A 25,256-nucleotide genomic window follows, 5' to 3' on the forward strand; every position below is an offset into this window, starting at 1 on the left:
GGTCAAAATGTAGCACAGTGTTTCATTACAAAGACTTTGTATTCATTCTCCATCTACTGCCACTTCATTTCCCTGCTTTAAACCAGTGATTCATTACTTAATTATGGCATTTCCTTTATATACCTCTGTCTTTTATCTTCCTATTATTCCACCTTTTAACACTTTTGGGAAAGCAGGGGCACTGCAGGTTGCACAGCCTATGTCTAGAGGATGATGTCTTAATGCTGATCCTAGCGTGCTGCTCTGGACTACTAACCAGAGACACTTCTCCTGCGCACAGTACAGGACAGGACAGTGTTTGGAGGGCAAATGCACATATGCATACCTTAGACCGGTGTTTCTGATTGCATTTTCATTCTGCTTAAAGGTCTACTCCAGCTATTTATTCTTGCACTTTTCTGACATTTGGAGATTCACAAGAGATTTTAAAAGAGATGATGAAAATCAATCCTGACTTTCAGTCCCTTCATGTGGACAAGCGCTAGGAATGCTCAATCATACATTTCACATAAACCAACTGGATATTACAACTACAGCACAACTACACTCTAGAGGAATAGTATTTGATTGAATAAACTAATGTAGACAATTAGTACTACTTTGATACATTAATACATCTCTGCAAAATAACCAAAACTGAAATGCAGAAGATACAAGTGATTAGCATAACATTAATTTAGTTTCATTTGAAATGCAACCAGTGCCCTTGGTATTAGACATATCCAGAATTGCTAACCAAAATTGTAATATTAAAGCTGTTTCAACATTTTGGAAAATAAATATATAGCTAACTGGCTGCTGGCTGTAGTTTCTTATTCAATGGACAAATATCTCTCTATCTAAAGATTGTCGCATGTCTTTTATGGTGAGTGAGAAGCAGGAAGCCAGAACACTCTTTGTTCTTACAGTAGAGTAGAGTAGAACAGATGCCAGGTGTTACCCCACACCCCATCCTCCAGCTGTCCAGACTTTTCAATCATAAAAGGCAGCTCTGGTTAGCTTTACAAACACCAGCCATACGCCTTTCTGGTAATTTCACTGTAATCTAGTTTGCTTTCATCAGTCAAAATGCATCATCCGGGTTGCTCCATTTCATTTTCTAACTCTGCAATCTTTGACATGAAGTGAAAGGCTTTGAAGGCTGCCTGAACCAGTGTGGTCTTGTTCTATTACAGTAGCTCATTTTGTGTGATTAGCTTACCATGTTCACAATATGCATGAACCATTTTACCAGCAAATGGCTACCACGGGGTGGTTGTGAATACATTGCAGGAAATCGCTGTTCCTTTTGAGAGAAAAAGAAGTCAGAGCTGTTAAGGTAGACGCCATTATTACCATAAATGTGGCTCTTAGAAGCAGACGCACGTTGCTTCTTTTGAGAGGCATCAGTTGAGCAGACGCTGTCATTATGCGACGTATCGGCACTAAAGAGGAAGCAGACATTGTGGGAGTACACTGGGTGTCACTCCCGCTGTGGCGTACAGTCAGGCGCGATGCCCGCTGATTGATAGTTGAATGCTAAGAGAGTCGGGCCATGCTAATGCATCTAATGTCGGTGACGGCGGCCGTCTGCGTACGAAGCAGAACAAAGCGCTGTCATCCATCAATCTGTGTCGCCAAGCCTCTGATCCTGTGTTTATAAATGTTGCATCATCCCGTCCTCTCTAGTCCATCCATGCAGAGACCCGAGGACTCACTGATTTGTGGGAGATCAGTTATGAACTGTTCAGAGATGGTGACCTTGCCTTTAGAGAGATAAATACTGATAGTGGAGGCTCAAATGTGCATCTCCTATTTCTCTTCTTTTTGCTCATTTAAAACACATTTGATATTCAGAAAACATTCAGTTTGCTCTTCACTTAAGAAGAGGCAATTATTACAAATGTTTTTTAAGCTGTAGTGAGTGTACTTACAGTGGACATGATCTTTTTTTGTAATGGACAGAGCTGTGTTGCTGTGGAATTACTGCTATAATCCTCTTTACCATAAGGGGGAGCTCAAAGGCAAAGTGCTTAATGCAAGACTCAGGAAGGACCAACAGAATGGTACAGAGAGGGATCCATTTTCCTCTGTATCAGCCCAGTGGAAGAATGACATGTGGAGACCTGATGTGGTAACACACCAGTCCTACTCTGAAGGACCCATAATGTGTAATGGCCAGTTGTTTCTCTCAGACTGGGGTTGTTTTTTTAGCTCAAAGACACAAACTTCCAATGCTTTTGATTCAGGAATGAATGTAAGAACAGAATCCCTGATCCACACCCACAAAGTTCACCTAAAACCAATCGCAATCCAATCCTAAATGAAGCACGCAGGCTGAAAGGGCACAATGCACAGATCACTGGTGGAACAAGTTGGGATGAGTCAGTTAAAGACATCGATCCGCTGATTGATTCACTGATTGAGTCATAGGGAGCCTTCCCTCGCCACCACACATGACTGAGCTTTGATAACCAGATGATTCACCTGCCTTTCGAGCCCCGGCGATTGGCTTTTGGCTCCAGTGAGTCGATGGATTAAGAGCGAGCTGATGGCAAATAACCGGTGTTTACACCGTCCTGAGGGGTTGTGTGATAAAGAAAATGTGTGTGTGTGTGTGTTAACATGTTTTGAATCAATAGAATGCATTTGAGGATGTTCAGAGATAAGGGAAGTATCATCATTTATGAAGTACGTTGCTTGACTTTAGCCACACTCTGAAAGGGCCATTTCTTCACAATAAGTACTTGTTCCCCTTAAGTAAATTTTACTACTTCATAGTTATTTACTTTGACTTTACTACTTCCCACTGTGATTGTACTTAAGTAAAGAATCTGAATGCTTTTCCACTACTGGATGTTAATGACCCCAACTTGCTGTGTATTATAGTCCATGAAATGGCTTTTCTTTTCTTTTTGTCTCTTAACTCTCTCAATTCATTGCTCACACACCTTCTCTCTTTTTGCAGCAGCAGCAGCTATTCGTTCCTCTGTCCTCTGACAATGACTCTTTCTCCATCCCTCCCTCCCGCCGTCTGTCTCAATCCTTCTCTTTCATTGTCTGTTTACCTCTCTCCATCGCCCATGCAGCATCACTCTTTCTCCTCTGGCAACGAGCTATTCTATCTTCTCTCTGCCTCCCCCTCTCACTCATCCCCTCGACTGGCAATAACAGCTTTTCTTTCTCCCCCCCTTTCCCCCTTGTATCTTGCAGGGTACATCGGATCCTCAGTGTGTTGTCTGGGACTATGGCAACCCGTAAGTTACTCTAAATGACTCTGACACTGTGTGCATGTGAGTGTGTGCAATACAGTCCATACAGTACATGTGTCTGTCAGCGCATCTCTTGATGTTTATCTTGTGTGTGCTCGTGCCATGTCAGATTAATTTTATTAATGAACTGAAAACTGTTTAATGAAGTTCCCTGTGCTAGTGTTAATTAAATTAGTCAATAAGAACAAACACCATTCTCTCTATGTTGCTCAGAATTCAAAAGTAACTCACTCAGCATGCCTCAGTGAAGCAAGTTTTCCTTTGTTGCAGTCCTCCTAACCTTTACTCACACCATGTTAGAGGTTTAACTTGCAATTCTTTATTCCACTGTGGACATTTGGTTAAACTTGAATGATCCAGTTCCATGCAGTCAGTGACCTGAAGCTACCTAAAAGCTTTTCTCTCGTTTGTCTATGTAGGCCACTGACTTTTTGATACCGTTGGCTTTGAATAGTGGACCATCTACTGAACTACATACATAATATAAACCAGCACAATTGATCATGCTGTTTTGACCATTAACCCACATACTTTTTTTGTCAATAACAAAGTCAAACTTGTTCAGAACCATTAAACCAGGCTTTGGTTCCAGGTCATGGTCTCAGTACATTTTCACAATTACAAGCGAACAACCCTTATCTTCTACTCCTGCCAGAAAAGATCATTGTTTTGGTTCAATATTACAGAATGTAATGTCAAAGCTTCTTTTGCCCCATAACGATCAAAAAAAGATAACTACAGGTGTAGCGCACACTGCTTATTACACTAACCTCTGACAGTGAATTCAACATTGACAAATATTACCATACAAATGTTGCTAGGAAATGATACTGTTGGGACAGCAAATATATCGACTGTGGGCGATTTACAGATACCTACAGCGTAAAACTTAGATATAATGTTTTACAGTTGCATTCAATAAAAGTGACTTTTTTTGTCAATTTAATGCTTGTCAGTTCATTCTTGGTCTTGGAAACAGCAGCTGACAAAGCAATCTCCATTCCAGAGCTACTTACTTGTTCTGGAGCTTTTCATTGTATCACATGGTCTTCTCTGCAGATGAAATTTGCTCAAAAATGTGTTCAGTTATCATGGAAGTGTAGATGTTATTGATTTTGATCCTGAGCGTTGTAGGACTTCTCCATGACAGGCTTCAACTTGTGATGAAGCCTGCATGATACGCAACTAGGGACAACTTTTCCTGCAAAATATATTTGCTAATATAGATTAGTTTTATATGAACATAAGTGTCAATAGACAGATTTGAGAAATTAATTTTCAACAGAGCAAATGTCTTTTATAAGAACTGAATGTGTCATGGGGCCACCAGAGTAGACCTCCCAGTCTACTGTGACAACAAGATGGATGAAAGAAAAATTCTGGTCAGCTCCGCTTCCCCCTAATTAGTTATCCAGTTCTAGAGGAGTACTCTCCAGTGACCAAAGCGCCCAATGGAACTGCGGGTTCACACAGAGAGGATACGACATTGCAACTTATCAAACTACCCCTCTCAATCAAGGTAGGAGAGGAACAAAGCTCTGCAATGTCAATTAACTAGCCGGCAGATTACAGCTGCAATCAAAATTAAATTTGCAGTCATTACGAGGGCAGATACGCAAACAGAATACAAAGTGGCATGGCAGCTGCAATGTCTATCAACCAAACGTACTCAAACTGGGAGGAATGTGGAGAAGGTCCAAATGTGTTTACCCAGGGATTAGCTCAGTCAGACAACTCACGTTTGAAATGTTTATCACAGCAGTGGAACATAGTTAGAGTTTGGCGTCTAGGCCCCAACCTCATCTCTCCCCGCAGATATGTTTGCATAGAGATATTGGGGAGTGATGAGGAAATATGTTAAACCCCATAGCCGGAGCCTGCAGGTGGGTGCTGTGGTGGTGGTGGGGCTTAAAGAACAGGCAGCAATACTGATGCAGGACATTTACAGGGCAGAGGGCGAGATGGGAAGTGTTGCAGCTTAAAGAGACCGCTAAAATTGGGAGTGTTTGTTTGGTAGATGATTGTGGAGAGTGAGGCATGTCACGTGTGAGCATAAAGCCGTGCGGCTCGAGTTGACTGCCTGAACTAGCTCCCAGGCGTCGCTCCATTTAAAAGTTTTGTAGAGATACACTCACACAGACGCTTAGAATTGTTCACACACACACACACACTAACAATGACCTATGTTGATTCCTTAAATGCAAGGTTTGAATGTAGCCAGAAACTGGCATCAACCAAACAACAATGTTGAAGTTGTAATAACTGTAGCTGTCAGGAGCAACATTGAGCATTGTCTGCTCTCCTAAATTGACAAGGTTAGGCTATTTGTGATCTCCATGGGTTGTTTACAGTTTGAGCTAATGTACTTGAATGGACTTGACCGTTGCAGTGTCAACAGCTTTATCATCACAACTAGACATTTGGGTGCACAGAAGCTGTTAGGAGGGGGTGTACGTCTGTGAAGCTCAGACAACTTACAAGAATTTGTTGCCGAATCTGATGGTCACATATGGAATTTAAAATGTATTCATTATGTACATCATGGGTACATGCACAGTTTGAAGGAAAGAAAAGGACACCAGCACAGGGACCAAAGTAGACCTGTGCACATGTACACTGACTGTACAGTTTTGGTATTTGAATCATCTTCCATTTGCTTGTCTGTGCTGGGCAGCGGATCTTGACTGGAGCGGAGCGGATATTGATATGGGCAGAGAACATGTTGTACAAAGCAGCAGTTTGTTTGCTGGAGGATATCACCTCTCTCAACCTGGCTGTCTCCCTAACTGAGGCACAGGCTTTGAGGGTTGAGCAGGAGGCAGACAAGAGGTGCAGGATGTATAGATAGCAAGGCGGAGGGAAGGCAAACACGGCAGCAGCTGAACCAGACAGCAGGCGAAAAAGAAGTTCAGCTCAGAGATGGAAAAAATATCTTTGCCAATTTATGCCCTGTATTTGGAGGCTATATTTTGTGCACCCACATTCAAAAAACAGATTATATGCTGTATGTGTATCTTATCTCTCACTTGATTGTTATAATTTGCGCAAATAGTTTATGCACACTTACTTGGAGATTAGGGATCACATAGAGGCTCAGATCTCTAAAGCCTTCTGTCATCCCCATCACAATTGTCATGTTTTTCAGCAGTGGTGGTCTTGTTAGAAATCTGCAAGCAATTTCAGCAGTAGCTCTTTCCCATTTGCGCTCTCTCTCAGCTGGCTAAGTTGGCCAACAGTTTGTGGCACTCACAGTTCATCTCAGTATTTATGTGTGAGTGTTTATTTATTTATTTTGCCCCTAACAGGCCCATATGTCGGCACCATCTGCCCACCCAAATAGTTGCTCTGCACCATCCCTCCCTGTCTTCCCCCATGTGCCTGTCTTCGCAACCCACGCTCATTCATTTGCCTTGCCGACTCGCATAAATACTGTTACATTTAGCTCTCATAAAAGTTTTACAAGGTTCGAAACCCGGGAGCACAGGTTAGTGGAAGCAAAGGAGGCCATTAAGAATAAAAATGTCTGACCATGTCTGGAGGTATACAGGGACCTGAAATAAAATCCTTCACATTGTCATTTTTGTCTATCTTTAATCTTCACTAGGTTATCTATATCTATATATACTGTATCTCTTTCATTTTTCTGTTGCCACTCACTAACGCTCTCTCTCATCCATGGGAAATGATGATGGGTGTTCAGCTTCTCTTTGCTTTGTGGTTGTTGACCTTGCCTCTGACATCTCCGTGCTTTGACCCTCACTCTGCCTCGGTATAGGGAATCTGGCTGAACCCTGTATGTGTGTTGCATTGTAGATTACTGTAGCTCCATTCGATTGTAAATGTGCCACTCCTAGATGTACCGCACTGATTTTAGAGCTGCGTTTTCAATCAGAACAAACTGCCTTTTTTGCTGGCAGAATATACATTGAATATACATTGCACTTCCTACTTATTTATCCGTCAGTCATACATATTTTATTTCCAGTAAGTATTGAGGCAACATAATGTTATACAAATGAAAAAGCTCAAATTGCTATGCGTTATAGGTGGGCAACTGAGCAATCTCATTTCAAAGCATGCTTAAAAAAGAAGACCCAGAAGTTAGCGATAAGCAGAGGTGGAAAGTAACGAATTACAATTACTCACATTACTGAAATTGAGTAGTTTCATTGTGTACTTGTAGTTTTTTAAATCTGTAATTTTACTTTTACTTAAATTATTGTACTTTACTACATTTTCAATCACATCTCTTACTGAGTAAAAAAATGTGCAAGGGAAAACTCACAACCACTTTGGCTTCAAGTGCAACAGAACAACAGCTTTATCATTTAGCAGTTACTGCTACTGCAAACTGAACATTTCCTGCTGCTACAGCTTCACATTAAGTTTGTAAGTGAGATAAGCGATCACCTCCACCTTCTCAGCCAGGTAACCAACTCTTTTCACTTTCACGTGCAGCATAAAGTCAGACCATGACTGCTCACATAATTATGGAAAATACCATTAACTGCCCAACAATAGTTTGTTTAGCTGCCTCAGACTTCTGTGCCCTGTGGTATTAAAAGGCATCTGCTGTAACCACCAGTAACAGGTGTCTCATGCACAGTAATGGTGCAGCTGCAAAACAGCTTTGAAACCGGGTGATTAATATATCATGCCAATCAGAGTTACAGTTATAATTACAGATTTTGACCATCACTCCTCAGTGAACTGCCTCCTTGGCTGTGGTCTGAGAGCATTTTTCTTAGTTAAGTAGGCCTATGTAGATTTTTCATTATGGATTTTACCATGTTTTTGTTTGTTGCTGTTGTTTGTTCTGTTCACACTGATATAAGCTATGTTGATTATTTTAGGTTAAAAAAGTAACTTTTAAATGAGCTACTTTTTACTTTTACTTGAGTAGAGTTTTATACCAGTAACTTTATTTGTACTTTGTATTTGTACTGTAAAAGTTCATCAAAGGAATTGTTCTTTTACTTAAGTAGAATATTTTTGTACTCTTTCCACTTCTGGCAATAAGTGTAATATACTCTTTAGATGGTTGAATGTCAGTAAGCTTGTGAAGGGCTGAGGGTCACTTAATCCTGTTTCTAATCCCAGTGGTTTTCAGCTTGATCAGGGATCAGTGGTTAAAGACCCAGGAAACCCCACCCTGCCCCCACCGCCCATCACTGCCGTAGATTAATAATGGCCTGGTGTGCAGCACAAGGAGCAGTAACATCCTCAATCTGACACGGTAGATTGAGGCTTGCTTTGGGCTCAGACTGAGCTGGCACTGCTATCAGCTTTGGCACTAGTGGGTCTCAACTTTAAATGAAGTAAAGAGTCAAAAGCATATTCTGCTCACAAATCTGTCCAAAATGTAATCACATTTATTTTACAAAAAGGCATAGTCCAAGGCAAGTTCAGACCTTAGCCAAGTGTATGACACCTTTTTTCATTCATATTGGCAGCATTATGGTCCTTTAAATGCCATATATTACTTTCCTAACAACAAATAAGCAAGTAAATGAATGAAAAGCATACAATATGTAAATCTGGGTAACATAGGGGCCAGCCAAATTTGCCTGGCCCCTATGTTACCCACAATGCAGCTACTAACGCAAATGCTCGAGATTGCATTTGCGTTAGTAGCAACGAATGCAGCTTGTCTGCATGTATCAGTGGAGGAAGAAGTACTCAATTTTCATACTTAAATAAAAGTACAGATACCACATGAAATATGTTCCTCAAGTAAAAGTAAAAGTCATCCTGTGTAAACCTACCCAAGTAAAAGTAAAAAAGTACCTGGTTTTAAAATTAATAAATTATGTTAAGATGAGACAAGGAGGCGAAAACCAAAACTAACTGAAACACTTCTCAATTCACAATCTCACCAAAAATCCACAAGTTAACTTCAGCACCTCTCATAAATCAGCTCACAGTCCCACACAGAGCAAGCTGCACTGCTCAGCTGGCTAGCGGGACAGACAGACAAAGAGAGATTTACTGCAGCTGCATATTAGGCTAAGTGTGATCTACATCAGACTTGGAGAGTAGAGAACACAAGTTTATCTGACTGCTGTTCCTGCGCTTCACTCTCATTGAGTTTTCCTCTTCTTGTGCCTAGAAGGATAGTCCCTCTTCATCCTCTCATCAAAGTTGCAAACATTCACGTTGCCGGTTCTTCGCTGGACTGTTACTGTGTATGCCGGTGTTGCATCAGCTGGGCTCAGTTGATTCACGCAGAGTCAGCTTTATCAGTTTTACTTTTTTTTTTCAGTGCTGCTCCCCTCGGGTGCACTGCATAGACTACTAATACCGATGTAACAAGGTCTGGTGCAGAATGTAACGGAGTAAAGTCGATATTTGGCTTTGAACTGTAGCAAAGTGAAAGTAAAGTTGCAACAACTAAAAATACTCAAGCAAAATACAGATACCAAAAAAGTGATTTATGAAAAAAAGCAAAAAAAAATAAAAAATGATGTATAATGTGCAGTTTTTTGGGGAGTATACATTTTATGATTGACATGTGAGAGAAAAAGACATTGGAATTCAAACATTTTGCTAAAAGAAGAGTTCCTGCAAAAATTCATGTCACAAGCTTTAAAACAGTCAAAATGATCACCAAATCAAAAAGATTGTTGAGAAAAATGTACAGAAATGCCAGAGTAGGGCATAAAGGTTAATCACAGTAACAATGTGTTTGTACTTCGTTACTTTCAACCACTGGCATGTATGTTGGCCCTGTCCATGGTGTACCTCACCTCTCGCAGGCACAAGGTATGTAATTTAACTCACCATTGAAAATAGATGAATAATACAATGAATTTGATGCTGTACAGACAGTGTTATCCCAGAGGAGACAGCATAAAGTCAAGTCTTAAAATAGACCTCCATATGCTTATGTCTGTTACTAAGGTAATAGCCAAACATATTACAGCATGTAACATATAATGCGGTGCCTATCACAGGCACATTACACAAATGATCTGCCTTATTCTGCTTTTTTCACTGCCTGTTTCGAGGCAGCTTCTGAACATCTTTGAAAGTCTTATTAAAACAACCAACAGATGTGCTCAAATACACATTTTGTCAGCGGATAACTCTGTCACAGAATTGTGAGGAATTGTTGGTTGAGTTTTCTTTCACCCAGTCAGAGATTTGAAATGCTCTTTATACATTTACCACAAGACAAAATATCCACTTTAGAATATTTCCTCATCTCTCCCCGTCATCACAGACATACACTTACACAGCACACACACACACTAACACACTTAACAGTGAAGCCACAGAGAGGAGGGTGTGGAGGGCTGATAGGGCTTGCTCCACTTTTCCATCTGACGGAGCAGAAGGGATCAAGACTGTGTCAAACAGCGAGTCGGTGTGGCAAGAGGGAGTCGGCCAGTAGGGCTTATGTGGGCTTTGCCTCCGTTGGGCGTTACAGACGTGGACAGGCTCTCAGCTTATTTCCCCAGCTATCACAACAGTCCTTAGAGAGCGCGTTAACATTGTAGCTTTGATTCTGAGGGCATAATGCTCGGGTTCTTGTTGAGGACAGTCGGCTCCAAGGTACTTTTGATGGCTTTAAGTAGCTTTTACATGTTAAGATCAGTTCTAAGTAGCCTTACATACAAGTTTGAGTCAATATGATTTCATTCTGCTGCTGGACTTCATGGATAAGTGTGGGCTGCTTGAACTTTTTAGTTTGGGTGATGAGGTTATGTAAAGCAGGTTAGATTGTTTTTTCTTTTTGAGGTTAGTCTTTGTTTTTTTTGTTTTTTTTTATACTTCATGCATTATCCTTGATTGTGTCATCATGTGACCAGTGGATGTAGAATGGGGCACTGTATCTCACTGTATGGCCAGGAATAGCCGTTAGAACCCTTTGATGCTGTCCCCGTTGGGCATTGTCTCTCCGAAGATGATGTTGGGCATTTGTAGTGATTAGTATTTGAAGTTTAGATTATAAGAAGAAAAAGAAGACTAGCTCTCTGCTGTCATTTGGAATACATTGCCTCCTCGCAGCGAGAGCTGCTTGGTAAGTAATATCCATACCCCCCCCCTAAAAATCCATTCTAGGTTAATTTGTAGCTGTTGTGTTAAGATCTTTCTTAAAAGATCTTATATGTAACCTAAAGTCAAGTGCAATATTTGCCTTATGCTTGTCTTGTTGTCGTGCACATTATCCTCTTTTACTCGTGTACTGCTGGAAGTGGGCTGAGAGGGCACTAGGTTAGTGCTTTTTGAGTCCTCTTTGAGCCCATGGCAAGATGTTCATAAGAAAATGTCCAGTTTTCAGAGAAATCCTCTACATTTATGTAGCATTTGAAAAAGTCTAACAACGACAAAAAAAGACACGCTCATACTTTTTTGGGGAATCAGTATTAATAATCCATTTTCTGATGGAGCCACTTTCTTCTGAGCCATGCAGCGTGTCCATGTTAACACAGAATGCAGGCAGTCAGAACGGCAGGCCATTTATGGCCGTGCCCGAAACCTGTATCTCTGCTTTTTCCTGTTCGCTCACTGGCTTGCACACCAGGAAGAAAGATAATCCCGGGAAAGAAGCTTATAAATTAGCCCATGGTCATGCCAGAGAGCAGATTGGGGCGGTGGAGGTCAATGACAAAGCATCCTCCTCTCACGAGAATCAGAGAAAAAGAAGTAGGGTTTTGTGTGACAGCCTCACGTGACGTGTGATTAAGCAAGGGCAGTACATATAACTTTATTAAATACCTATTTATATAGGCATCCATTTAAAATAATATGAAATCAATGAAATGTACTAGAGTAATAATGGTGTTGTAAACTACATGTGTACTGTAAAATATTTTTTAGTGTTCATCTCTGCCCTTGTCATGACTCACTCATAATTGGTGTTTTTCCCTGAATTGTTCCATAGAACATCAATAAATATTCCATGTTTAAGTTACCGCAGCATAGATAACATTTAAATATACAATGACATGTTTTGTGTAAGTTGTGCCTGTGATGTATTTTTTTAAATTTTGTTTTGTAAACCACTGCTAATGCAACACTGCAATTTCACTTCGGGGTTGAATAAAATAACTATCTATCTATCTATTTAGAAACATAAGCTGTACGGTCTTGCACATTACATCACAGCAAGCTTCAGTTAATCTCACAGTATGTTCTTGTGGTTAAGAGAGCCATCTTTACATCAGTCAGCAGAAGGGGGGAAAGCTTAGATCCTACAGAGTTAATATGTGGGTCAAATACATTTATGCATGGAGACAAACATTCCCACACATGCACTGAAATGCGCACAGGGACCTACATTGTGGTGAACACGGTGATGTAAATGTGTGCTGGTCAGTCCTGCATAATAGGTGGGAGGAAGGGTTGAGTAAGTGCAGATGATTTGTGGCATGTGAAGGCTTGCTTCACTGCTTTCTGGCTATATTGAGAGACCAATGTGTGCGGCCTCTGGGGAATGTGTATCCTGGCTACCTGGCGGCCATGGATGTAATATCTACCAGCGACCATCAGCTGGAATAGATGTTCTCCTGTGCACTTTTTTCCCCCATTTCTTTCTGTGCCTTCAATCATGAAACTAAACTCAGTACTTTCAAAATTACATTAAGAAGAAAAGGAATTTTATGATGATTGTTATTTGCCTTGTGTATCACATATTTAACAATGTGACACTTTAGGAAATATAAGGGAGAGATAGATAAAGACATGACACATGACACTTAAAACCCACAATGTTACCTTTGACGTGTACACAGACAGCTGGGCCCCCAGGATGACCCAACCCTTAACCCGTAAAGTACAAGCAAACAATCACAAAATGATTCAAAATCCACAATTCAAGACATTTTCATTTTCATTTTAGTGTGAATGAATCCATCAGTACTATAGCCTACAGGATATTGAGAGTTTTGTGGCAGAAACACAAGCACTCAAGTCTTACCATATTGGGAGACAAGTGTCCCAGTAAGTCATGACAGTGTGAAGTACATGCACAGTACCAGGACCCTGAAACTGAAGCAGCTAAATGGAACTCAGCCATCTTTAATTTGATTATTTCTACCTGTCCTTTAACTGTGACGTGGCCTATTACATGCAGTCACCAGACTCTGTGTACCAATGAGAAGAGAATAGTATATGAGGCATGAGATAGAATGGTGTTAAATAGTACATATAAGCTGCATTAAGCAACTAAGCTATGACAACAAGCATGCTTTAGTTAGGGATGGTCATTGATCCTATTGGTGTATACTTGAGGCCACTTACCTCCATGATCCTTAAAATCCCTCTCCCTCCCAATAGTCATTCTGTCTATAACTCATTAGCTCTGTGCAGTGTGTATCACCAACTCTCACTCTGTTTTAAACAATGCCTACACATGAAGTTGTCTTTTCAAAAAAGCACATTAGAACATCAAATTATACTGTACCAGCGGCAATTTGCTCAGTGACTTTACAATACCGCACGCTTAATAATAAACCTACAGTATATCTACTGTCTTCTAAAGACTTTACAACAATCCCTCGATTATTTCTGCATCTCTTTGCATGTTTTGCCTTTTGCCTTATGCCTTCCTCATTTTGAGTTTTTTCTCCTCTGTAATTGCTTTGCTTGTCTGCTTTCTGACCGCAGATGACAAAAAGGCATATAATTAAACCCAAATTCGGCCCATTTTGCCAGAAATGAGCAATGACGGAGTGATGGACACAGGGCATTCAGTTTTACAAATAAACTACATTTCTTTGGCTACAGTCATCTCATAAATCAGTTTTGACAGTGTTTGCCAGCAGCTAAAATTAGCTGATAATGTTAATCCTCATTACATCAATGACAGCTATGTAGAACGGCACATTCGCATGTAAAACTGGTTTAAATGCTTAGCAGTGATAAAAAGTTGCTTTGGATGAGAATCATTGGCAACACACCACTAATCATGTCTATGTGCTAGGCAGATGGATGGCTTGCTTTTTCAGTGGCTTTATTTCCATACAGCTCAAAACCCTGCATCAAGCCCTTCAATTTTAATAATTCAAAGCATGTTTAACCTTTTTTTTGTTTCTTAACAGGGTGCAATTGGCTTTCATAGCTCTGCCCTTTCAGTCAAGAGTCGGTGCCAATATATTCTCAGTAGACATAAAAGGTCAATTTATGCTGTTGTTCAGGAAGTATTTTTCCTATTTGTCTTAGCAGCTACAACAGCATTTTACAAGCAATTAGGGAACAAATTAGAAGGCATAGAAATATGTTACTGCAGTACAAAGTGCATGTTTTAGCATACTGCTGAGAAATAATGCCAAGCACAGCATATCCCCTTATTTTTCCTCTAGTGCCACCAGCAGGTCAAAGTGTTCATTTATCCAGTAAAATATTTCATCATACATACAAATGGATTGGCACACAATTCTTTACAGACATTGATGGTTGATAATGTATCCCAATTATATCCCCTCAGTTCTCAACTAGCGCCACCATGAGTTTAATGTGTCAAACACTTTGTTTCATGACCTAACACCTGGTGGGACTGACATTCCGATCAGCCCCAGCTGTACTTTGTATTGGACGTAATTATCAAATGTCAACATGCTAACACACTAAACTAAGATAATGAACATGCTAAACATTAGCATGTTAGCATTGTCATTGTGAGTATGTTAGCTTGCTGACATTAGCATTTAGCTCAAAGCACTGCTGTGTAGCCTCACAGAGTGAATGCTGTAGACTCTCTGTCATGTTGAGTGTATTTGTTAGGTTTTTGGCTCAGGTTGATCAGAGGAAACTGTAATCCCTGTGTATACTGAGGGGTAGCTACCTGTCAAAATCAAGCCAACTCTAACACCCATTAAATAAAACTTGATTCTTTGTCAAAGTCAAGACCAAACAACAGATGTATTGAATATCGCAATGCTAGAAAACTAGATGGTGTTACGTATATTTACACATCTTAGCATTTGTTTGGATACTGCCAGGTTTATGTCTTTGCAGTATACATTTGGGATCCATAGTCTATAAACCAACTGCACTGATATGTACACCTGTTTGTACATCTGGTACCTGTATTCCATGATAAGAGGAGTCGGCAGCAGCTCCAGGCTCATTCAAGTGCTATAACAAAAGTAAAACAAAAGCCATGTCCTTTTAATGTTTCCTCGCCAGCTAAACCCGACTGATAATCTATTACATCTATGAGCCCAGCGGGGAACACAGCAGAACTGGGTATCTGTAGCTGTAGTGGATCAGCAATAACAAAGATCAGGGCTTGTTCCAACTCTCTGGATGTAATAAAACAGAACAAAAGTCAAAGCTGGCTTTTTGCTGATACATCAATACCAACAATCAAATCCAGCTGAACTAGATGGGGGTCAGCAGTCAATTAAGCTTGAAATTCAGCTGCCAAAACATAGAGGTCACAGATAATGTGTATTTGTGCATGTGTGTTGAAGTTATCTTTAGCAGTGACCCCCTGTTGTGAGCTGTCAGACAGTTTCTCATTACCCCAACGTCATTTTTGCTGCCAGACTGGCATAGAGTACTTGATATGTCAGTGTTTTAGTTGCATGTAGTTAGACCGTTTGGCTGTATGCTTCGCATGTCCCTCTGTCAGCCCATTTAACACACAATCATTAATGCATGTGTAGTCAGAGCTCATATGGCTATGTTTTACTTGTGTGAACAAAGCCATTTGTGTCATACTTTACATGACATCTCTTGTCTCCCATATTTCCTGTTCTTGTCTTTCTCCCATTTCTGTCTCTGACACACACACACACAGAGACACACAATGCTGCTACCTGTCAAGCTGTCTCTAGGTTTCACTGCTGTTGCTCGTTTTCCGATCTTCAGTCTTTGAAGTGTCACTGTGCAGATTATGATCATTAGGGAATTGTACTCACATCTCATTACTGACATTAGGAATTGAGTGTGGCTGCGTGTGCGTGTTTGTGGGAGTGTGTTTGTCTGCTTGCCTTCGTGTTCAGATATACTTTTGAGAATTAATGCTGACACATTCTTGTCATTTAGAGTCAGACTGATCATGTTTGAGTGGGCTGTCACAGCATAAGTATATTTATTCTTGAGTGATGTATTGTACTGTTCTGCGGTTAACATGTTGTCATTGCCGGGTGGTTCATTTACTTTTTAACCGTTCGCTCGCTTTATTTGATTGACAGCAGAAGAATCCAAAATATGACTGTGTGACTTTTTTTTCTTTTCTTTTCTTTTTTCTTTTTTACATTTTTAAACAACATGCAGAGACAAATCAACATGTTAGTTCATTCAGTTTCTACTGATTAAAAATACTTGATTTTTAAGAATAAATTATGAACTCAGCAGACAAATAAAATCAATCCAAGACTTCTGTGTTTTGCATCTAACCTCCAAAATAAAAGCACACAGTTGCGAAAGTTAGAAATATATTTTAACAGATGTGTGTTTGGATTTCATTGTTACATTCAAAAATAAAATGCTATGTGAAAATGAAAGCAGAGCAGGATGTGCTGGTATAGTAAAAATAAATAAGAAATAAATAAACAACCATGTTCATGAAGAAAAGATCCTTATAATAATGATAATAAGTTAGGTAAGGGAGTACCTCTAGTAATCCATAGTGCAGTCTGTTCTCCAAAGGCAGGGTAACATAAACAATGTTTCTTACAGTAAGATATCAGAAATGCAACAAGCCAGCTTATCATTCACATAAAGTGAAACTGTCACCAAAGCCTTCCCTTGAGATATAAATGATGCTCATATATAAAATATTGCCATTCAAAGCCTATATATTTTTTGTATATTGAATGATTTGAAGCTTGCAGATTTTATTCAAATACTAATATGTTAAAGTCCTTATATAGGCAACACTTGATTAAATATCTCTCCATCTGCTGTTGAGGGTTCTCATTGCTATTAGCTTGAGAGGGGGTAATTAAGATCTCCACTAAAGCATTAGTGGTGAACCAACACTGTACACCGTGCTGTCTGCAATATGATTGCATTTCATACAGATCTTTCTGCTCTACAAATCTTTATATTTTAAATTTTAAAGAAGAAAAAGAACAAATGTAATCTGCATTCTGCTGAGGTTTCCTCTTCTAGATCCCCTTGTTCCTACGTACCGAGACCAGCAGCTAATGCAGTTATGCAGAAACAGTGACATAATTCCTCTGTTGCCTCCATTAACTGGGACTGAAAGCTCTTTATGCAGCAATCATGAAGTTGGCCTTCTTGACCCCATCGGAACATCTCTGTACCTGCTCTTATATCTCCCATAATGTTTCCATCTGTCTCTGGAGACTAGAATAGAAGCATATCCAGGTTAAAACATGAGGTTAATGTGTAGCACCAGGGTGATTAGTTCGGTTAAAATCTTATTGATCGGGGCAAACAAGGAGAAGATGACAAAGATGTAGGGCAAGGAAGTGTAGAAGGTTCAATTGTATGAGAATCTGGGCGTTTTTCCACAGTAACTTGTTGCCTGTCAAAGCAATTGACCATTTAGTGCTAAATAAAGCCCATACACCATTTAAGCTCCCTGGTCTTTGTAAACTGTTGATGCAACCCTTTTCATTTGTCCTCAAGGCCTCAAGTCTCTTAAGAGTATTCTGGCAAGAAAGGGGAGATGGAATAAAGGACCAAAGATGAGAAAGAAAATATTTGGGGTGCTAAACACAGAGAAGACTCAAGAGCAAATGGAGTGACATTGGCTTCTAATGCCAGCATGGTGTAAGAGCCTGTCAGTGTGTGTGTGTGTGTGTGGGAGAGTGGTGATCACTGCATATTAAACCTATAGAGTTAATGTGTAAACTTGGTGAACTTGATGGTGAAGAATGTCTACGCTCTGAAAACGTTCTACCCACCTTGAGTTGGAAACTTACTATAGACGTGTTTTAGTCATGGGACAGTTCTCTGTGTGTATTTGTCTAACGCTCACTGTTTATGTCCCCTGTGCCACCTCCCCTACCCGCCTCTACCCCCCTTCTCCACACCTCCAGGGAAGCTGGCGCAGAAAACTGGGGCACAGAAGGCTGCCAAACGCTCGCGTCAACCACTGTCCACACCAAATGCCTGTGCAGCAGGATATCCACCTACGCCGTGTTAGCGCAGCAAGCTAAAGACCCGGTGAGTCACTAATGCATAGCCTGATGTACTCTGTGGGACTCTGTGGGGGCTAACCAGGGGCCAGGTCAGTGAGCTGATGAGTTACCGTAGTATGGATTTAGATGGCATCCCTGTCAGTTGGACTTTAATGTAAAATACAACAGGCTGTAAGAACATTTATTGTCTTTTTAGAGAGATATGGATGGATGGTGTTGATGTGACTGGTGAAATCTGAACGTAAGGTGTCTTACTTTGACAAGCATCTTCCCTTGCACCACTGACAAGAAGAAAACGCTGTCAGCGTTTAACATTGTCACGGTATAAGAAGCTGTTCTGATCAGTGTGTCTTTGCTTGTCTAATTATATGTTGATCGGCTGTCAATCTCCACATTCTGCAACTTTCTTTTTTTTCCTTTTTTTTTTAAGCTTAAAGGTCAGTTTGTTCAGAGAGCTACTTCCATGTGATGGGAGAGAGAAGAGGCGTCAGGGGAAAGAAAAGAGATTTTATTGTGTCTGTGTGTGATTTTGCCGGCGGCACGTAACCTGCGCTTCTATAAATAGTTCCCGTGGCTTGCAGTGTGTGTTTGACATGATTAAAGAAGGCTTTTTAGCAGTTCAGGGTAATGCCTGTTCTGAAACATTGACCCATTCTCACATTTTGAACTAATGGACATCCAAAGACCTGACAGCTGTTAGTTCACCTTCCTCTCACAGCCTGACTTCGTCCAACAGACCCTTATTCATTAATTGTATAACATCCCATATCGTCATCTCATTTATTTCACACCTTCCTTCTATACACACCTAACCCAATGTAATATTTATTCCTACTTTCTTGCGACCTTTTTTCCTCCTAGATGTATTTCCCATTAATATCTCCTCGTTTTCCTTTTTCTCTATACCACCCTACTTTTGCCACTAATTCCATCCTCCTTTTCAACAATTTCAGCTGTTGTGTCACTTTATGCCACAGCTCCCTCACTGGACACACAATGTTCCCCTCAGCATTGGCTGTTAGTTTGTCTTCATGCTTACTTGCACCTAATGCCCACGAGGACACATTAAATAATCAGGGAGTGGAGGGAGTTTGGGTAAATGTGTTGTTACACACTAGAATCTATGGGAGCTTTGTGTGATTTTCTCTCTCTTAATGGTTAGGTTAGAAAATGGAGCCAGCAAAGCAGATCCCTTAGCAAGCACTGGAGGCTAACTCCAGGTGTCACAGAAATGGAAAGTGATTGTGAGGAATGGAGGATTTGGGGAAGGAAATGTTCAACCAAACAGAAAAGGCAGTCTGGTCTCAGCTGTCAGGTAGAACTAAGAGAGAGAGTGAGAGAGAGGAAAGGAGAGAGAAAGAGACGAAGAGATGGAAAGGAGATGTTGTCTGCTCTCAGTAATAATGCATTAACAACCAGTGTCGCTGAGATAAATAGCTGTGGGCATACGTGGACATCTGTAACCTTTTCAGTGTAAAACGGTGCTCCCACATAGAACTCTCTGGTGCTGTGCATTGCTGCTTCAAAACACATTACTGGTAAGATGTGCCTGTCCTTACATACACACTGCATCAAATGAAAATGAAAAAAACACTGTGGCTCGGTTTGCGCATTACATTAGCTTGGTGTGTAACGTTCTCTACATATGTGTCAATGTTTTTTTCTGGGGTCTTTGTTTCCTCTCATGTTCCAAAGATACATTACAAGGTTCAGCTGGACTAGAGTCTAAACCCAGTTTTATAGAGCTGCGAAGTGAAAAGAGCTGCTGGTTCTGCTTGTATTTTATCACCATTATAAATTCACCACTTAATATTCTTCTCTCCAGTCTTCAACAAATAAACAGGAGTCACACAAAAAATTTAATTATCCTATAGGCTTATGTTATGGGTTTTAATTATTTTTACTTTGTTACTGGGAAATTATGTTTGACTTGGCGGATGGCTCCAAATACTACATTAACCATGAGCCTCAGTCCCCATTGAAATGGAGAAGAAGCCTGTCAAATGTAAAATGCTTCTTCCTTGCAGTTGGTAACAACACATGGCATCATAGTTGTCAAATCTATCCAGAATGTGAAGGTGAATTAATTTTCTCAACAGTGTAACCTTTAGCTTCTGCCCACCGTTGGTGGATGGAGTGCTGCATGTGTGAGTCTAGAGAAAATTAATGGGATTTTAACTTCCACAACCAAGGGTGCTTGAATGGTGTCCAATAGGTCACACAGGATGGAGTGATCCAAGTGACAGCTGACAACAATGGACACTGGATAAGCCGAACTAGCAGTGATTGATCCTTTGCCTTTTAGAAGCCCTGGCTATGCTAAAGGTGCTGATCATACTGGATAGCTGGATGATATAAACCTCCAATATTCAGTTGGATTTTTATTCTGGGGATCTTTTTATCATATTTGAATGATTTGATTCCTGTCATCTTCCCCTGGATACCCTCTTTAGTTTTTTTAAGAAATGTAAAAGGGGTCAAAATAATGTAATTGCCTTCAGGTGAGTAAATTCAGTTATACATTATTTTGTCCCTCAATGTTTGAATTACTTCACAGAGGTCTGGAACCTTTTACAGAACTCTGGGAAACATTAATTCATGAAAACATGGTGGTTACGACCTATAAGCTTAATGGGTCATTCCAGCTGCTGTTTTTGGTTCCTGTGACTCCTCTTCCAAGTGAACAATATTGACTTTTCCCTCGCCGCAGCAAGCAGGTCGGCCGTGTTGAGTGAAAGAGGACTAGGAGGCAAAGCACATTGACTTTTTTAGACATTTGTTACATCTGTGAAGAGTGCGTTAGTCATTAGCGATTCAACATTCAGCCCCTGGTACCACCATTAGACCTAGTGCTAAGGACCGGAAGGTATGGGTCAGTGTGTTTCTGTTCATGGCTCTCAGTCAGGAGCTGCTGTGGCCAGTGCTGAGTGCACTTTGTTGCTTTACAGCCCTCCAGAGTTAGATTTTTATTCCAGGGGAGATTGGATTCCATAAAAGAGGAGGGAGAGACGGATTGAATTTGGCAACACATAAAAAACCTAGTCACATCCAGACATGCAAACACAGAAAACTAGGTATGGATGTTTGCACTTTTATACACCCTCACACACACAAGCGCATACATACAAATCTGCACGCACAAAACTGCACATGTACACACTCAAACATGCATTCATATGCTGTGTCCAGACTGTGGCTGCTGGAGCAGAGCTGAGTATCAGAGGCCCAGCTCTGACAGCTTATCCTGGGCCATGGCGCTAGGGACAAGGCGGGGGGGGATTAACCTCCATGTTTAATAGAAAAGGGACGGAGGGAGGGGGAGAGAAAGAGATGGAGGGATTTAGAAGCAGTGCTGCCATTACAGGCCGTTTACAGTGGAGCGAGGATAGCCAGTTAATCCTGTTTACTTTCTATAGCCTCTGAGATTTCTGTGTGTGCATGTGTGGATTCTGCTGTGTGTGCATGTGTGTGGTTGTGTGCGTAGAGAGAGAGACCACTATCAGACAAGACAGAGGTTGTTACTTTAGAGAAACAGAGGGGAGAGAGGGAGAAAGAGGAGTCGAGTGAGTGAGGTCATGCAGCCCTACAATAAACCAAGTCACTTAATTCCCAAAATGACTCCAGTGGGAACACAAACCCTACGGATATGTCTGGACTCCATAGTGCTCATAGGGATCATGGGATTTGGAGTTGAAGGGGGTATTGGCTTTATAAAAGTCAGTTTAACATTCTGTGCCTCAAGTTAATCAAGAGAGTTATACCTCTTCGCTTCAGTTTCGTCAGCACACAAGGCTCCTTCCCTGGCTGCGCTGATGTGAAAATTAATTACAGCTTTTCAAGTGCCTCTCTCAAACTTGTTTTTTACGGCTACAGTGGGATTTGTGGTTTGCCTGAGCAGGTAACCAGAAATGTGAGTGAAAAGGTCAGTGGTTCAAACAGCACCTGAGACCTTAATCCCAGTGAGTGTGAACGAGTACACCAGCAAATATACAAACACGTTCTACAGACACAGATTGGCTAGGAGGAGACAAATAAGGCAGCAGGCACTGCGAAGAGGCGGGGGTGCCTTCTGCGTTTCCATAGCTCGTTTATAAGCCAATTATGGTATCAAAGCAATTTTCTCAACAGAACAATATGAGAGGTGATCTCTGCTTCTGCTGTGAAGGATTTCTCACAGCTTCTTTTACCTGCCAGGCTAACTGTCATTGGCCCAATCAGTCTCGTGAAATGATTGGGTGTGCTTGAGATGAATTGAGTCTGTTTCCCCTGCTGTCATTAGTGCTCACAGGCAGCTAATCAGAATGGAAAAATCTCACAGCTGAGTCTATTATTTAGACTGTTAATGGCCAAAGTCCCTGACTTGACTGTGGAAGGACGATAGGGATGATTGAGGCGCTCTGAGATGGCAACTCATATTTTAGCTTATTATAACTTAACTGGAGAGAGTGTTTAGAAAGACAACAAGGCCTGGCCTAGATGGAGCAAGCCTACAAGGTTACAGTATGCAAATACCTTGCACTTGTCAACCGTAATTAAAAGATGGGGGGCTTCTTTAATTTATGAGGGACTCTGTGTGGAATTGCATTAGAATCTTTGGATCCCTTGTCACATTAATTGAAGGTGAGTTAGTGACAAGGGAAAGGATGATGAGAGAATAAACAGGTGCAATTATTTAGTTATTTCTCTGGCTGAAGATGCATAATGGCTGAGCGTGGGTGTGGTGAGGACAGATTTACTTGATAATTGGATAGCAGAAGGTATAGTTTTGGCTGTGGTGGCTTTTTTGACCGCAAGAATCCCTGTTAACAATTTTAATCAGAATCAGAATCAGAATCCGCTTTATTGCCAGGTATGCGTACACATACGAGGAATTTGACTTAGGATTGTACATTGCTCATGATGTGCTTACTCATACAAAAATACCATAACACAATAATAAAATAATAATAAAATAAAATCAGACACAAACTACAGTATAGACAACATTAATAAACGCACTATGAACAAAACAATATGGACATATTGATAAATAGTGCAGTGATCAGATTGCAAAGGATGTAAGAGTAAACTATTATTCTCATTATGTACATGTTGAAGGTGGATATGATATACAGGTACACATACACATACAGGCATACATGTACACATGTACACAGTGTGATGGAGCATAGTGCAAAGGATGCTGGGATAAATAAATAAGACCTATGACCTTATGACCTGAGGTAGGTGTATTGGTATACAGTATATACAATATGACACAGTATGAACAGCACTGAAAGAGAATGGTGAATAAATAAATAATAAGTGGAAACCAGTAAACAGGTGGCTGATTAGAGGCAGTAATTTTAAGTAGGGCATGCTGTTTCGGCATGTCTCCAACTTCATTTGGTTTTTCTTATGTGACAAATTTTATGAAGGTTAAAATACCCTTTTGGTAAGCTCAAAATTGCAATGTGATGATATGAAGATTTGTGTGAACCATCACCTGGGCCTGTTATAGTGTATCTATGATTGGGCGGAGATGGTTTTGACAGTAGCCTTGAAGAAACAGTGTATCTTGGTGCTACTTGCTTTAATTTCAAACATGTTTTTGGGATTAGGCCTTTGTTTTGTACCGGGTACATTTTGCTTAAACAAGCGGCACACACCTCAAATAATATGTAAAAAAAAATACCTGAAGTTAAGGCCAGCACTTGATATGATGACTTAACATTTTTACACTATGTCAGCTCTCCAGGTTGTCACACAATGACAAGAGACTTATGGTTTGTCTTGAGGCCACTGAAGCCAGAGCCTGTCAAGCTGAACCCTCGAGGGTCTGCTGAAGTGATTCAGTTGAAGCATATCGCAGGCAATATTTACCTAGTGCCATGACAGCAAAACAGGCAACTGAATAGCAGGAACACTAGATTAGCAAGATGTAGAGTTTTACATCGCTGCAGGGGCACAGTCTGCTTGTGAATACTTTTGTGTGTGCCTATGTGAGGACAAATGGAGCATGTGACTGCGGAAGTAACTTGAATGTTGAAAATGGCATATTTTCAAGAAATATTTAGCAAGAGGAATAGCATTTTCACAGCTTACATGGGACTATGAGAAATGGCAAAAAACACCCACAAATGGATGCATATAGAGTATTCAGAGCCTGAGACTTGCCTCACCAGAAACACTCTTAGTTATGACTGTTCTCTCTCAAAGGCAAGGACAAAAGTAACATGCTGTTATTTGTTGTCGGTGTGGATGGAACGGTCAGCAGTCATGTGATATGACACACTGTTCGCATCCCATTTCCTCCCAACACTCTTTCCCTAACCTGCATTAACTGATTTTTTGGCCACATGGTAGCATCAGAAACAAGCTGTAAACACACTTATTACTCATGTCATCACCATTTAAGCTGATATGCTGAACGTGTTAGCTAACTGTTAGCCTGTTTACACAACCCGCTGATATGGAGCAACATCAGCATTAATTTGAAGTCGAGTTAGTTAGAGTTGAATTCATTTGAAGTCACCTTAAATATGTAGATCCAATCTTCATTCTTCTTTTAGTACTGTTTTGCTCTCCACCAACACCTAACGAAACAGGTAGCATACAGTGGGTTCATAAAGCTTTTCAACAAGAACAGCTGCTTGCTATGTCTATAATGAGAGCATTGATAGTGAACCAAATCAGTGAAGTTGGCGGCTTTAAAACCAAAATCAATGAGCGTAAACACTCCATAGAGCTGAGAGGAATTCAGGTATTCAGTCAGGTGAAAATTGAAAACCTTTACCTACATGTGTTCATTTCATCCATTGTTAATATTAAAATAATAATTATAGTAGCTTTTTGGTTTATGATAAAAAAAAAAAATACTAATGAGATTCCCATCATCCCACTTCCCATCAACATTTTGTTTGTAATGCTAATTAGCATGCTAACAGGTGAAACAAAAAAT

At 40.5% G+C, this 25,256-nt stretch overlaps 1 protein-coding gene across 3 annotated transcripts in view; it reads left to right on the top strand.

The window, feature by feature from the left end:
- The window catches only part of adgrb2 (adhesion G protein-coupled receptor B2), a 106,509-nt gene that overhangs the window by 30,875 nt on the left and 50,378 nt on the right, over positions 1 to 25,256 (top strand). For all 3 annotated transcript variants that reach the window (XM_046057869.1, XM_046057870.1, XM_046057871.1), the window contains 2 exons: positions 3,193 to 3,236; positions 18,215 to 18,341. In XM_046057869.1, coding sequence (XP_045913825.1) covers positions 3,193 to 3,236; positions 18,215 to 18,341 — 171 coding nt within the window. The remainder of the gene's footprint in view (positions 1 to 3,192; positions 3,237 to 18,214; positions 18,342 to 25,256) is intronic.

This window comes from Micropterus dolomieu, linkage group LG09 (genome assembly GCF_021292245.1).
Source record: "Micropterus dolomieu isolate WLL.071019.BEF.003 ecotype Adirondacks linkage group LG09, ASM2129224v1, whole genome shotgun sequence".
NCBI classification, from domain to species: Eukaryota; Metazoa; Chordata; class Actinopteri; order Centrarchiformes; family Centrarchidae; genus Micropterus; species Micropterus dolomieu.